The 16407-nt window shown below is 37.7% G+C and overlaps 1 protein-coding gene across 1 annotated transcript; it reads left to right on the top strand.

The window, feature by feature from the left end:
* Positions 1–208: 208 nt before the first annotated feature.
* Positions 209–13972, top strand: LOC135078613 (uncharacterized). Its single transcript, XM_063973141.1, has 10 exons — positions 209–2948; positions 3030–3191; positions 3891–4109; positions 5429–5583; positions 6839–7064; positions 7752–7932; positions 8044–8163; positions 9392–9498; positions 10306–10422; positions 11119–13972. Exons 1-10 carry the CDS (start codon positions 366–368, stop codon positions 11224–11226), a joined length of 3978 nt encoding a protein of 1325 aa, XP_063829211.1. The 5' UTR covers positions 209–365; the 3' UTR covers positions 11227–13972.
* Positions 13973–16407: the final 2435 nt, after the last annotated feature.

Genomic DNA, 16407 nt, shown 5'->3' with positions numbered 1-16407 from the left:
CAACAGAAAAAATAATTTAGTTTACGTGACATTGGCGAAATCATGGTTCTCAATACCAAGTCGTTGCCATAATAAAAGAAGAAGAAGAAGAAAAATAATTTAACGGCTATGTCCTCGACAAAGATGACGTTCAGCCTACTTATTTGCTTCACATGCTTGCATTGAGACAAGAGAAATATTAAAAAACAAATATGCCAAAATGGTAGAAATGGCTGCTTGTGTTCGTCATAGTTTGTGTCGTATTTTATGTGAATTTTGTAAATATAACTCAAGATGAATGCAGAATTGAATAGAAATTGATCCAAACTCATTAAGCACTGTATAATAAATATACACATACCGCGCTAAAAATATAAGACACCACCATGTCGCTTGACAAGGCTACAGAAATAAAAGGCAATGAGATCGATAAAAGCAAACGTCGTCATAAAACTGACGACACTGTTGTTGCGACAGCGGCAATGAGTGGTGGTGATGATACATTGCAATATACAAAGATGGAGAATGTTGATAGTGCAGGGAAGCCCACGGAGTTGTGTTTACAAGGCAACTCGCACTTGATGTCGAGTACCACAAGTAGTTTGGCTGATACGCCCGGTGATTCTGGTGTTTTGTGCTTAGATAGTGAAGCCTCGGAAGCTACAAGTCAGGCTCTTATGTCACACAGCCTCATCGGGGCCGAGGAGTTAGCCTGCGACAGCCAGTATGACGCGCCACCATCCTGCTCGCAGGACATGATCAAGAGCACCACCAGCAGTCTCATGACTCGCAGCGACATAGACAATCAAAATATCGGAATTCCCGATGACATAGTTCCAGAACTTCTGGTCGAAACACTCAAAAAACCATATGAAAATCTACCAGATGTAGTTTTAAAGGCATTAGAAAGTGAAAAAGTTTGTACAGATGAAGTCAAAAAGCCTGCATTAAGAACAAGTGAGCCTAAAAAATCTTTGTCAGAGGATATTGTTTATAGACGAAGATGTAGAAAAAAGTCTCAAAGTGGCCCCAGTTCACAAAAGAAGAGAGTTTCCTTTCATGAAGATATTTTGAATAATACCAAAACAGACAATATTCATATAGAGAGAGGATTTGTGTCGTATGGTCCTGATAGTGCGTACTGTGATAGATTTAGACAAAAGAACAATATAGGTGTGACTGATAGGTTCTCCTGGTGTGCAAGTGGTGACAGGACACCCAAGTATGCAGCTGATGTGGCCCAGCAGACTATGTCTGACATTCTGACCTATGGTGACCCAAAAACAGACAGAAGTGGCATATTTGAGTACTGCCAGAACTTTGAACAAGAAAACCAAGACAATAATGATAAAGAGAACAATAATGAATCTAGACCTACCAGTAAACTTTATGGGTGTGATTCAAACAGCTCAGATTCTAATTTTAGTTGCGATTCTGAAACTTCATCCACTGATTCATCATCCTCACATTCCAATTCAAACAAAACAGAGACCACTCTCCTGCACAGGAAATGTGATAAAACTCAGAAATCATATTCCTGTGATGGTTTTGAGAATAATGGGCATGTGGCATTTATGAGAAAAACATATTTCTCTGAAGCAGATATTGATCAGTCCCATGATCGCATGAAAAAACCTCTAGAAGTATCCCAAAGCCCCAACACTGTGAAATCTGTGTTGAAAAAGAAAAGGTACATACCAACAAATATTGTGGAGGAAAGAAAACAAAATAGGAAACGGCTGAATTTACTTGATGCCAATAACATCATGGATTCCCTGAAGAATTTCTATAAGAATTTTAACTTTAACTTTGCTCCCGAGAAAGGCTTGCCTGAGAATAGTTTAGAATTAAACAATGTGGTTGAAGCTTTGCCCTGTGATGTGAATCAGAACAAGAGTCTATCCAAAAGTTTAGATTCTGGCATTCAAGCTGGTGATGAAGATGACTTTGTTGAAATCAATCTAAATGGACACCCATTAGAGGCTGAAAAGCCAAAGGATATTACAGTATCATCCAAGAATAATGTGCCTGGAGACAGAACACCAAATGAGGGATCTCCTCGGCATAAGCTGACTCTAAACATGAAGAATCAACTAGACAAGAAATCCATGAGCAAGGCTGATGCATTCCCCCCAGTCACAAAATATGTTGTGAATTGTGAGAGCACTGTTTATGAACACAAAGGTGTCTCTTACAGCTATGTACATGACACATTCCAGACTGCTTTTGATGCCCCTAAAGAGACATTTGTTCCAATCCCTGAAACTACTCCAGTCAAGGAGCTGGTCTCTAGTACCAGTAAAACAGACTTGACTCCAAGGTTTTCTGATATTGAAACATCCAGTAGGACATCAACTCCTAAAAGACAGTTCAATAAGAACATTCAAGATGAAACTGAACAGAAGAATGGTGTTCCCAAGCACTTGTCGTCACCTAAGAAGCAGAATGTCAATAGGTACAGCCGAAAATCAGCTTCAACAATTCAAAAATCTGCTGCAACTGATGAGCCTGCTCAAGCAAACAGTGACAACTGTTCCAATACTGATAATTCGACGCTAAAAGGTGCAGAGGACTTCAATGAGGAATATTTTGACAGCCCTGCCAACCAGAAACTACAATCAAATAAATCTGCTATGTTGAATAGGTACCTAAAGAATGTCTGTCAGAGAAAAGACCTGGAGCTGAAGATAAAGAACAATAAGTTCTTTCAATTCAAACTTAGAATGGAAAAGCATTTTCCCAGCATAATATTTCCTTTCAAAGATGTGTCCAACACATTCCATGTTTCCGCCGAGAGAATGTCAAGGCTCATAGACAAAGAAGTGATTGAGAACAAAAGGTTGTCGGTGAGAATGCTGACTGCTGATGAGCCTTCCTACTTTGATAGTTTCGAGGACAATGTTGCGATTGAATGCAATGAAAAGTTACGGTTGAAAATCTTCACCTACCCCAATGAAACATTACATAGGGTAACTAACTCACTTTGTATTATTTGTGATCTGTACCTAATGCCATTGCAAATATTCTTATTGTTTTTATTTTTGTTACAGATGATGAAGGTGCAATCTCCTTACAATATGGAAGATGGTTCATGGACACCTCTTCTTGTATTCATCACAGACTATGCTTTGTATGTGGCCAGTGTGAAACAAGGAGGAACCGAATACGAAATCTTATGCAGACTTCCCCATAACGAACTTGACGCAATTGCGGTGAGTGACCCGTAATAGCTGTGACATAAGAGGCTTCTTTACTTAACAACAATATAATTAAGTTATTTATGGCAAATTATCCCTGATAAAAAATGATTGCTGCTAATATCAATATAGCATAAATTTATCTCAAACTGTTATGACTACACTTGATAACAATAATATGTTTGCCTTAATATTTAACATTGTCAGTACATTAAACAAAAAACACTTTCACATTAGAGCATATTATGTTTGTTCACTTACAGTTTTAAAATGGAAAGTTATCTTATGGCTTTCTTTTTAACGCTCTAAAACCTATGCATAATATCCATAGTAGTTGTGCTCTACAAAATTAAAATATTTTGTTTCTAATATTTCATGATTGCAGTGGTTTAAAAGAATTTTGTAGTTTCATTGATTTGATTCAAGTTCAACCCATACAAAATGGTCTTAAAACCGCCATTGATTTGTGAGATGAATAAGAAAACTGCAAATAATTAATGAAAAAGAAAAGCAATCAGTCTGTTAGTTACATTGCAAAAACTGCTAGCCAATTCTGATGTACCTTGGAGAGAGACATAAAAGGATAGGCTTTTGTTGAAAATAAAACTTCTTAAAGAAGATGAAAGTTTGCCTGAGTTTTCTTATATAAGGATCATTTGCACTTAGATAACATTTAAACAGAATGATAGGCGTTAACTCGCGATTATCCTGCAGGTTGGCCCAGACCACCAGTACATCCAGATAGTGGACGTAGCAGGCAACATAGCCTGCTCAGTGGTGACTGCTGAGTCGTCACTCGGTGCTCGGCTGGCGTCTTCCCTGGAGTGGAGCGCTCGCACGTCCCCGCTGAGGATCTCAAGACCACCCGCCATGTTGCCTCTAGACTGCAGGCATCTGGCGTCCGCTGTCGCTAGGCAGAGGCTGGAGAGACGGGTATGTAATGAGCTCTATGACTACAGTAATAAGGTATATAGCCTGCTCAGTGGTGACCGCTGAGTCATTGCTGGGTGCTGTGGAGTTCCAATCGAGTTTTAAGCGTTGTTTCAGAATGATTCTGGGCTGCATTGCAAAACAATACTTCTTATGATTGTTCTGGTTCTTTTTAGTTGACTTCCTGTCATGGTATTTCGATTGTGGTCTATAGGAAAAGTTGTTGTAAATGTGGTTGTATGAAGTGTCATCTCTATCCAAAAACAGTTTCATTCATTCATGCGCATTTTCCTCCTTTGTTATTCACTCTATGCCTATGGTTCTAATTTATACAGTCAGTAGGTACTAGTGTTGATTTCCTTATTATGCAGCTGTAATAATTTAATAGTCTAGACCCAGCTAGGGACCGTATACGGTAGCTATGACTCATCCTTAACAATGTTGTGATATAACAACATTGTGCTGTGTTATGTTAACATGTATAACTATGATTAGATCGTCCAGTTAAAGAATAAGTGGTGACATCATTCATTAAAACTGTTTTAATATTTATTTATATGCTAGCATTATCCTACTGCTTGAGCAGCTTGATCTGCGTAAATTATGTTTTTGTTTTAAAAATAGTCGTTCTAAGATCGCCAAACAAACAAGCAGCTATTTTTACTGTCATTAGTGATGACGTCATCATCCTCAGTTTTAGGACGTCCTATGCTAAACACAGAGCTTCCCTTTAGACTTCAAAAGTGACTACATCCAGAAAAGTTTTGGATACCATCTTTACTGGGTCATGACTCTGCCTTTGCGTTCTCACTAAACTTTGTATCCCATTCATAATCTTCTGGGACCCAACTGCGTCTCACAATGTGCCCCATCCCGCTAACTGCACCAATATTATAAAAAAGTTAGCTGTTAAACCTGGCTGGAACAGCAGTGTTGCTCTGATAGAAACAAGTGAGTAATGTTCTTCTTTTTCTTAGTCGGGCACTCTTGTCAGAGTGGTCGTGGTTGCGCTGACGAGGTACACGGTGGGGTGTTCGATGTCATCTCCGAGGGTAGCTCTCCTGGCGATGTGCTTTCATTACTGACGGTTAGAGGCGTCGCGAGTACACTGGACCATTAACCGTCGTGATGGCGTCTATCCAGCGAGTTGGCGATCGACCGCGTGCTCTCCTGCCTTCCATCTGGCCCTAAACTACTAATCCATCGATTTCTCTTTTCTAGAGACGTGACCAAAGGACTTCAGTATTCGTAGCTGCACAGTTGACGATAGTCTGTAATGTTACCCATGTATAAAAATAAAACTATGCGTGTATTGTCTCCAGATACCCCAGATCCTATACTACGGGCGCGCGTGCTCAGGAGACGCGGGCGACCGCCTCATCGAAGCACCCGGTGCCTTCGCCCCGCCTCTCGAAGGCTATCTCATGTGCCGGACCGACAAGACCCGCCGGTTTGAGCCCTGCTACTTTTTGTTGAGGTAATTATTATATTGTATTAATTTAATTAAGACAGCACTTAGTTTTAAGTACTTTTAGTTATAGTAATTTCATGTATGCGTGTTTGTCTTGTTGGTTGTCCTAATAAATAAAATAAATAAATAAATTGTTTTAAATACCACGCCAATACGTATGCCGTGCGCACGCTCACACTGACAAAATTCGGCGCAACACCCCGCTAATCCACGCTAAATTTTGTCAGTGTGTGCGTGCGCGCCGCATACGTATTGGCGCGCTCACATACAAACCGCGCTCGGTGCGTTTCTATGAAGATGACCTACTCATTTGTATTTACTCTGCTGATATGGAGACAAGGGTGAATGTAGAAATCCCAAAGATTTTAGGCACATAAGTACTACTTGTAAGGAAACATAAATTATTACATTCTCTAATTAAACATGAAAATACAGTAATTTTCATGTTTAATTCAATATCCGCTTTCTTTTAGTTATTAGGTACATAAAATAAAGCTTTAGTAAAGTTAGTGATTATAGTATACAATATGAGTTGACCTTTATAGTCATTATTGTAACTTGTTATGAAATCAACAAGTGATTATAAAAGGCAAAAGGAATTATGACTTCATTCACTAATGAGCGCATTAGCCTCTTTCATTATAAAATAATACAAATATTTTAAAGAAGATGTTATTTTATTATATTAAGCTATTTTTATGTTGAATTAAAGAAGAATAATGGTGTAAAAATCACTTTGATTTTTGGGAATTTCGCGTTCTTTGAATTTGTGATTTCTTATTGTAAAATGCTTAAATCTTAGAATTTTCTCAATTAACTATTTGCCTAAGGACCTATGCTATAGGATATAAATGTTTGTTATATCGTTTTCATAGTATTTTTATAAAAATTTCAGCTTGTAAACTGACGCTAAAGTGGAAATTTGAAAACCTGTGTGGACTTATCTTGATAGAATTCTTAAATACTATACTAATCGAAATATTTTCTCAACTAACTATTTAGACGACGAAATTGCCTAATTATTTATGCCTATAACGTATTTGTAATGTAACTGGTTAATGATTGTAACGGGTTGAAAAAGTACTGTTTTTGGGCCAAACGGCGTAAACGCTCTTAAAGCGACATTTATGAATGAAGACCCGTGTTGAAATGGAACGTGAAAGTTTAAAATCTTATCTTTCTATGGAAGATGATGCAGCGACACCGCTCCATCGTCGCACCGCCGCCGCAACGCGTCTAAAATGTTCACTCTCTTAAACAGAGCTGGTGTTCTTCACTGGGGTCCCCATTCTCCAGACGGCGTCACCCCCTTGCCAAATAACATCGCGCTTCGAGCAGTGGTGGGAGTGAGAAGGCACCTGGACTCTTCCAGACGTCCTCATTGCTTCGAGATTGCACTGGGAGACTCCAGCCGCCTGCTATTGGCAGCGCCTGATGATGCCACGGCTTCTTCGTGGCTACAGTCGTTGCTACTTCATGCGGCCCAGGTTAGCTACAAGAGAACCGTTTGATGCCTCTGTAAGACCTTTCCTGGACTTGTCTAGATATCCGCACTGCTTTGAGATTGTATTGAGAGACTCCAGTCGCCTGCTGTTGGCAGCGCCTGATGATGCCACGGCTTCTTCGTGGCTACAGTCGCTGCTACTTCACGCGGCCCAGGTGACCTACAAGAGAACTGTTTGATGCCTCTGTAAGACCTCCTTTCCTGGACTTGTCTAGATGTCCACACTGCTTCAAGATAGCACTGGGAGACTCCAGCCGCTTGCTGTTGGCAGCGCCTGATGATGCGACGGCTTCTTCGTGGCTACAGTCGTTGCTGCTTCATACGGCCCAGGTAAGATAACACACATGAAGTATGTATTAATTAGGGCACATGAGATGTTCTCCTAAATTGAAGGAGCATAATATGGTCCTGTCAGTTTTGCTATTTGGCAGATCCACAACCTTGATTTCTTGAGTCACCATTATCGATATACCTTCAATAGACTTCAAATGATCACATGGATCTGTCCGTGGTTTTATACCAACTCTCACGAAGGTGACCAGTATCTTCTTTTCCGATATTGGGTTGATGTAAAGGTATTGAAGCAATACGACAAGTACAAGATTCTAAGCTTCAACAAAAACTCCCGATCATAGAGCACACTAAACTGATTTTAACGATTCCATTGCAGGCCTTAGAAGAAAAAGACGGTGTGAAGAAAGTGGACCCCCGGGCCGGAGAGCCGCCGCCCGCCTGCACCGTTCTGGTCACGCCCACTGAGGTGATCAGTGTCAGAGACACCCTGGATTTGGCTTTTGTGGCCGGCGCCGCTGCTTATCTGAAGGACCGGGGCTCCGAGGCGCTGCTTAAAGGTACGTTCGATTTGGTACAGACTCCTATTTAGCAGGATTTTCAAAGTGGAGAGAGCCATAGACTTGCTAGTGATCGTAAAGGATCCGCGGCAAAACTTGAGTAGTTATTAGCCTGCACTGTCCTGGTCACGCCTACTGAAGTGATCAGTGTCAGAGACACCCTGGATTTGGCTTTTGTGGCCGGCGCCGCTGCTTATCTGAAGGACCGGGGCTCCGAGGCGCTGCTTAAAGGTACGTACGAACCGGTAATCTTACTATTTAGGAAGACTTGAAAGTGGAGAGTTTAAACCGCCATGGTGACCTTGTGATCATAAAGGATTCGCGACAAGAATTACCCATTAAGTGTCTATGGGCCGAAGAATCCAAGGATTCGCGATAAGATTGATTGATCTTTCAAATTACCAAGTATGCACCTACGTCGTAACAACGGTGACCCCATCTATTGTTCAGAACGTATCAAGACTTTTTCATTGCTACAACGCGTTGTGAGCTGTTACGGTCTTTGAGCGTAACCTATACACCAGATGCATTTGTTCTAAAACTAATTTATAATAAGATAATATTATAATTTCCATCTACGGAGCAACATGGTAGTTACCATAAACTTGCAAATTACTATGTTCCTAATATAATACCTAGTTATTATGTTAAAAGGAAACCACAATTAGAATTTCCTATAACAGCTAAGGAAGTTATGTAAATGAATGAGCCGGTTTTACGTAATACCGACGTAATTCGATGGAGGATTTTCAACAATATAAGGTATTTCAACAATAAAATGATTGTTATATTACACTCTATTCATCCCAACTAATATTATAAATGCGAAAGTAACTCTGTCTGTCTGTCTGTCTGTCTGTCTGTCTGTCTGTCTGTCTGTCTGTCTGTCTGTCTGTTACGCTTTCCCGCTTAAACCTCGCAACCGATTTTGATGAAATTTGGCATAGAGATAGTTTGAGTCCCGGGAAAGAACATAGGATAGTTTTTATCCCGGTTTTTGAAACAGGGACGCGCGCGATAAAGTTTTTCTGTGACAGACAAAATTCCACGCGGGCGAAGCCGCGGGCGGAAAGCTAGTTTTACAATAAATAATAAAAATAATGAGTTATGAAAATGTATGTATAGTATCGGTACAATGACTTTAAAATATTACAAAGAAATGAATATGATATAGAACAAATTGATGCACTTTGTTTACATGTAGGTAAGAGAAGTAATGAATAACCTTGAAATAATCAATTGTAATTGTATCGTACATAGTATTAGGTATATTATATTTGATAACATTGTTTTGCTAATAACAACTTTATCATAAAAGTATCAATTTCGTTCGTCAACAGATGCAAAGTTATCGTAAGTTGTTAGTATGATAGGATTTGTCGTTTTATCATTTGAATGAATTAATCAATAAAGCATTTATTGTATCAGTTGAATGAATAGTTTATTTATCTTGTTGCAGAATATTTGGAAGAAGTGAGAACTGACGTGGAGATCCTTGCTTGCGGATCCATCAAGAACTTGACGGCGTTCAAGATTCCCGACACTGACGAGAACTGGTGCTGCTTGGTAAGAGATCTAAAACTAAGTTATTGTAAAATTCCTAAATATCGATAAAAATATTCATTCACATTTACCGGAAGGTTTTAATTCAATCTATTTCATGGCGTTCAGTGTCAGCCGACCACTGAACTATTGTGGTAAACTCACCCCTAAAACAGGCAGAATGGTTTAGCTTAGCTGGTGGGGTTAACCACCATGGGCGTACCCAGCTTTTGCAGGATCCTGGACACTTAAGTAGAACTATATCTGTCAGTCAGCGTCAAATATGTAGTTCGAGACAAAGTGGCTAAAAAGTTGACTGTAATTGTCAACTTTAGGTGTCACAAATTATTTGACACTGACTGTACAAAGGCAATACACGCAATATCCAGTAGGGCAGACGGCAGCTGCTCTCCCCTGCCAGCTCCCTTCTAGGCGTGATAAGCGACCGAGACAAAAGGCCGAGACAGGAGACTCCGACCGTTACTTAGGTTTCTATCTCTGTCTCTCACGAACTGTCGCTTATACCAGAGCAAATACAAATGAGTAGGTCATCTTCATAGAAACGCACCGAGCGCGGTTTGTATGTGAGCGCGCCAATATACGTATGCGGCGCGCACGCACACACTGACAAAATTCGGCGCAACCACGACTGGCTCCCCGCTAACCGCGCCCGTGCGTTTCTATGAAGATGACTTACTCATTTGTATTTACTCTGCTTATACATTACCTAACGTCAATTAACGATCGCGGTCTTCCGTCTCGGTCTTGTCTTTGTCGCGGTGCGTCCCGCCATCTTTATGTAACCTGGGCTTACCATATTGTGTTGCGCAGGAGTGGAGCGTTTGCGAGGCGCGTGAGCGCGGCGCGGGGCTGGCGCTGGTGCTGTCCAGCAGTTCTGAGCTCGAGCGCCTCATCGCCGCCGTCGAGGCCGCCTTCTGCGCTAGGACCGTAAGTTAATTCTTTCAAAAGATTTGCCACACTGGATGCGGTCTCCGGTCAGGCCAAAGTGAACGCAGCCTGCCATCAAGTATGAACAACATTAATGCGTTAGCTAAACTACTCGTACTCGTTTCAACGCTTCGACGAAGTTAACGAAGTTCGTAGCGATATCTACATATTTGCAACCTCGTGAATCCAGTTTCTCAGCTGCCATTGCAATATGCAGAAGTGCTAAAGATAACTGTCGACGGGAACCGAAGTTAAACGGGTAGAGTCAGACGATTCATAGATAAAGCCCAGTCTGTGAGCACGTATAATTTTGTCCAATGACCCCAAGCTACCCATCCTTATCGCTCGCGCGTAATTATATTGCTGTCGCGACTGTGCGACGGGCGCCCGAAGTGAGTGTGTGAGCGCGACAGCAACATAATTACGCGCGAGCGATAAGGATGGGTAGCTTGGGGTCATTGGACAAAATTCTACGTGCTCGCAGACCAGACTATAGATAAAACACTAAAGTCAAACTTAATATTTGCAATGCCACAAGAGCTCACACGCCTCTTGTATTCCATCAGGTTGTAGTTTATAAAAAAGAAAAGTCTAAATCATTCCAGGCTGAATATTTTTGAACTATCCTACTACTACTTATCCTAGAAATTATTTATTTTTTCAAGAATGGTTTCTAAAGCTAATTCTTATTTCCAGAGCGAGCCATTCCCGCTGAGCGTAGTGGAAGCAAGCAAGTCGGCTTGCAGCTCGGCACACAGCAAGTACGAGGCGGCGTGGTCGCACATGCTGCCTGCACACCAGTAACATTCTTGGAGGGGACTTGTGGTCAGTTAACGTAATTATTACTATTCACAACAGGACCTAGTGGATGTAAACCTTTATAAAGGCACCGGAGATCAATAGCCTATGTCCAGCCGTGGACTGCTATTCAACTACTAGTGGGCTACTTATCAACTTCTAATCAGCGTCAGCATTAGAAGAAGCGCCTAATACAATGAACAATAAAATAGAGGAGTAACATACTCACGAATTCGTCAAATCAACATCTTAGATGGTATCTGCAGAACCAAGGCAGATGCACGATCAAGAAACGACGTAGCCGTATATGAAGGCCACCCATATGAAGATGAAATACTCCATTGGGCGATTATCACACTGCACCGCGGTCCGCGTGGCTACATATAAAGAATCCCGCGCGCAGACGCGTTGTCAGTGTGTTGTGCCGCGCGTGTTTTCTATACAAACTGAGGTACTTGCATACAATGATTAAATCTTTCGTCCCGCGTACCGCGGCGGAGCGCGGTGCAGTGTGATAATCGCCTTACTCTTTGCATTTGTGATGAAGCGTTTTATGCAGTCATAATATTTAATACATAATTTGATTCACGTAGTCTATACCGTCACAATTTGAGTAGTAATAATTATGTCAAACATTTGTTTGACTCAAAGTTATTTGGGCAGAGAACTCGAATCGTACGCATAATAATTTGTTTCTTTTGTATGGGATACTAAAAGTTTAACACTTACGATATTAGTTTACAATTATTATTCTTAATCATTGGTGTTACTTTATAAAAATAAGATTGGTTAATAATTTGGAATCTCTCTATTTATGATTATTACAATGATAAAGTTTTAGTATCCTATGAAAAATATTCAACTCGGAGTTGATTTTGAAAGGGTGAAGGGGAACCATGGTTGCTGAATGCACAACTTAGTTAAAATGTACTTTAATTATTATAATTATTGCTTATCACGTTATACATAATTCACTTGTGTAAAACGTAGTTAGCCTAGCAGCTAATTAGGTAAGTAGGTTTCAAGATTTCTTAGAATTAGGTCACAATTACTCCATAGTCATATTATAATACTCGAGTTATATATTTGCTTGTTATTGTAAAATCATATCCACATTGTTGTAAGTCGATCAAAATTATTATCACAAAATATATCAGATTCAATAGGAAGGAACTTTTTAGTTAAGGGGTAAATAACTAAGGCGTATCGTGTGTAATACTGCATATAAATAATATTACGTGGTTAGATAATTTTCATGTAGGCGTAAAAGTCGTAGCCTACTGAACACCGCAGCGATGCGTATGGATGAATGAATTATTTTGTATCTTTGATTACCAACAGCAATATGGATATTTTAATATATTTTGTTGTTCAACGAATGTTACGTGCAATCCTTTATATTATACAAAAATACTAATAATGATATTTATTATGGAATGTATAATTATGATATTATATTAATGGCGATAATAATAAAATCTCGTAATGGATTAATATGTATGTATATGCCTTGCCCCCGGTTTCCTAGCCAATTAGGCTCCAATTTTACAGTTGATTGAAAATTATTAAAAGTATTTTTAGAGGACTGATGTCTTGACATTATTGGATTAAATTATTATCTATCAACCATTCATACTCACAAAAGAAATCATTTATTTGTTTATAATATAGAGCTCTAAAACCGGGGAGATTGCATCTCCCTATGTGTAGTCTATGTAAATTAATATTATTGTCCACGTTTAATAAAACTATGTATTTATTCGTATATCGTATAATAATATGCTTCCTGATACTATACAGGGTGGATGATACAAGTTGGCAAACACTTAAGTAGTTCAGAAATCTTTTGAAAATCTGCTATCGGAAGTTTCCGAAACGAGTCGGAAGATTTTTTGTTGTACTTTTAACAGTAATCTGTGTAAAAAATACAAACCAATTAGTAGAAACCAATGAATGAATGTGATAAACAAAACACACTACTCTGGTAGAATTGACAGTATGGTGTAAAATTTTATTGTGTACATTGATGTAACTAAAAATTATAAATTCTCCTTAAGTTTTTGCCAACTTAACCCTTTCACCGTTTATTTATTAAACTTCCAATTTTATTATATTTTTAAGGGTCAGTGGTCTGAGTGTGAGTTTATATCAATAGTCCTCACTAGTGAGCGCGTTAAAAAATTGAATAAAAATTTTAGTTCTTGAACGTTTCCGCTAGAGGCGCTGTACAATCCGTTATACATTTCATGTAATTTTTTTACGCGCTTAGTGTGAGGACGTTTGATATAAACTCACACTACGCCCTCAGATATCGCAGAGGCTTATGTATCGTGGAGGCGCTATTCTGAAACTTGTTGAGGAATTCCTTTTCTGTTTCGTCTCGATAGAAACTTGCGCACGTATATCGTTACTGAGCAACTTACGTGCTGAATCGTTGCCAGATCAGGAAAACTTAACGCAATTACAAGTTTCACAGAATAAGGCTGAATTGTTCGGACGCGTAGCTTGTAGATTTTGTACATGGACAAAATTCAATTTGTACCACGAACCTTTTGTAGCTTTAACTGTTTTAAAGCTAATTTTAATGGTTTCGTTACTTTAAAATTAATTTCATTTAATTGGCATTTTTTGGCGTTTAAACATGTTGATCGGAGTGTTGCATTGATGTTTTACCATACTCTTATAGTTAAAGTCCTTTTTGGCTGCTTGTTATATTATATCATTCATATTTATTCACAATGGTTGTCTTTCTACAGTGTGAGTCACGTTAAAGTGTACATATGAAAATAGATGAAACTAGACCTATTTTTATCGACAAAAAAGAGGTCAAAAAATTTTTGAGATTTTTTTAAATTTTTTTATAGAATTTTTTTTCTTCAAATTACTTATTGCAAAGAAAACGTAATAACTTTTAAACTAAGAGGTATATCCTGATAAAATAAAAACAGTAATAATGCTAAATAACAGGCAATACTAAAAAAATACATAAAGTACACAAAAAATGCCAACAAATAATAAAAAATTATACTTTTTGAAAAAAATCTGCTTTTAAATTCGTGTTTTTTTGGTTTTTGATAAATTTCTCCAAAAAATGCCCCTATAACCGGTTGTTTTTATTACTTTGTATTATTCTCTATCGTATTACCTTCGTAAAACCAAAAATCGCATGTCTCTATTCCTATCAAAACGTTTGCAATGATCGTGTGAACTAAGCCTCGCCGGGCGCGCCATTCAAAGCTTCGTTATCAACGAAATTGAAAATGGCTCTAGATTTGTAATTTTGATAAAGGCAAGTTAGATTTCAAATAAAAACAAAAGATTTCGAAGTAAAATAAGCATTTTAGTTAAAATTAAAATTGTCTCTACCTGTAGCGGAGAATAATGTTGTGGCAGGCCTTTGTTCAAACGATCATAGCAAATGTTGTGATAGGGATAGAGACATGCGATTTTTGGTTTTACAAAGATAATACGATAGAGAATAATAAAAAGTAATAAAAACCACCTGTTATAGGGGCATTTTTTGGAGAAATTTATCAAATAACCAAAAAAACACGAATTTAAAAGCAGATTTTTTTCAAAAAGTATCATTTTTTATTATTTGTTGGCATTTTTTGTGTACTTTATGTATTTTTTTAGTATTGCCTGTTATTTAGCATTATTACTGTTTTTATTTTATCAGGATATACCGCTTAGTTTAAAAGTTATTACGTTTTCTTTGCAATAAGTAATTTGAAGAAAAAAAATTCTATAAAAAAATAAAAAAAAAATCTCAAAAATTTTTTGACCTCTTTTTTGTCGATAAAAATAGGTCTAGTTTCATCTATTTTCATATGTACACTTTAACGTGACTCACACTGTATACTAGCTGTTACCAAATAATATCAATGTATTATAATATCATTTCATATGTGTATTAGGCCACTGTAATGGCCGTGTGATATTAATATATGTTAGGATAGATTCTAGTTGATTGATCGCGGGACTCGTGTATAACTTTGTAAAAAACATATACCTCTTTTCATTGTATTTCACCGAGTGGTAAAAATGTCAGTTACGCAGTTATACATTTGTGTTGCGTTAGTGTAATTTTAATGTAAAGTTGTATAGTTTACAACTCAGTTCCACATCTCAGTGTTTATCAAAAAACATGTTTTTTTTATTAAGTTGGTGTCGCAAAGGTTAATTTTACATTTATTTGCACCAGTGAAATAGTTTGTACCAATGTTTTTACCTTATTAAGAATCGATCATTTATCTAATAAATCCTTTGATATTTTGAGGTTAACCCGTGTATAATTTTTAATTTATTAACATAGATTTTTTTATCTGTAAAAGGTATTTTTTTTATTTTTGTTGACAAGGTTGTACACCGTTTTACTGCCTTTATGCACTGAAATGTAATAATGTAATTTGTTTGATTGTTCTCCAGGCTTATTGTGTTAGTGTGTATGCCTGCCTTATATTATATTGTTATGTATCTGTGATTAGTGTCGTTTTTAAGTTTCGTCGTCGCATAATATACAATTGATGTTTTAACTATTAATGCTATCGTTTAGTTGAGAACTATTTACAAAAACTGTGGTAAAAGCGCTTCAGGCCGATTTATTGTCTGTTATATTAATCCGTTGGTTGAAAATGTGAGTTGTGTTTCTATCAATACTAAATCATTTATCAAGCTATCAATTTGATAACCAAATATTTAATTAATCTCTATACAATTTATAGAAGGCCTGGCCACAAGTATTATAGTCAAAAGCTTCTTGCCTGTGTACTATAAGATATATTTATATTTTTTGAAATTTAAATTATTGGCTATGAATTTTCATTTTAAACCAATTTAGAAATTGCTGTAATCAATCAGACAATATCTTCCGTTTGATTTGTAAAAGCGGTAGCTATGTGAAGTATTATAAAAACAATAATAATGTTAATGTCATGCTGTAAGTTGTAGGGGCTACATTTAAATATAATCGTACATTTACATATTTTAAATAATGTTATTAAACTCCCTCCATAGTTGTAATAAACAGTGTCTCATCAAAATGCCAATTACAAAACCAAAGTACTTATATCTTCGAATCTAAGAGGTATTTTTGTGACTTAATTATTCGAATCAATGAAAAAAATCACTTTTTTCGGTTTGATGAGCCACTGCTTATAATCCTGTAGTAACAATTTTCTGCCCTCA

Source organism: Ostrinia nubilalis, chromosome 15 (genome assembly GCF_963855985.1).
Source record: "Ostrinia nubilalis chromosome 15, ilOstNubi1.1, whole genome shotgun sequence".
NCBI lineage: Eukaryota > Metazoa > Arthropoda > Insecta > Lepidoptera > Crambidae > Ostrinia > Ostrinia nubilalis.
Note: the sequence above shows the minus strand (reverse complement) of the source record. Positions and strands in the feature narration are given on the sequence as shown.

Coding starts and splice junctions, on each gene's coding strand:
- LOC135078613 (XM_063973141.1), top strand. CDS start 366: ATGTCGCTTGACAAGGCTACAGAAATAAAAGGCAATGAGATCGATAAA. Junction 3,192..3,890: donor ACGAACTTGACGCAATTGCG/GTGAGTGACCCG, acceptor ATTATCCTGCAG/GTTGGCCCAGACCACCAGTA. Junction 10,423..11,118: donor CCGCCTTCTGCGCTAGGACC/GTAAGTTAATTC, acceptor TCTTATTTCCAG/AGCGAGCCATTCCCGCTGAG.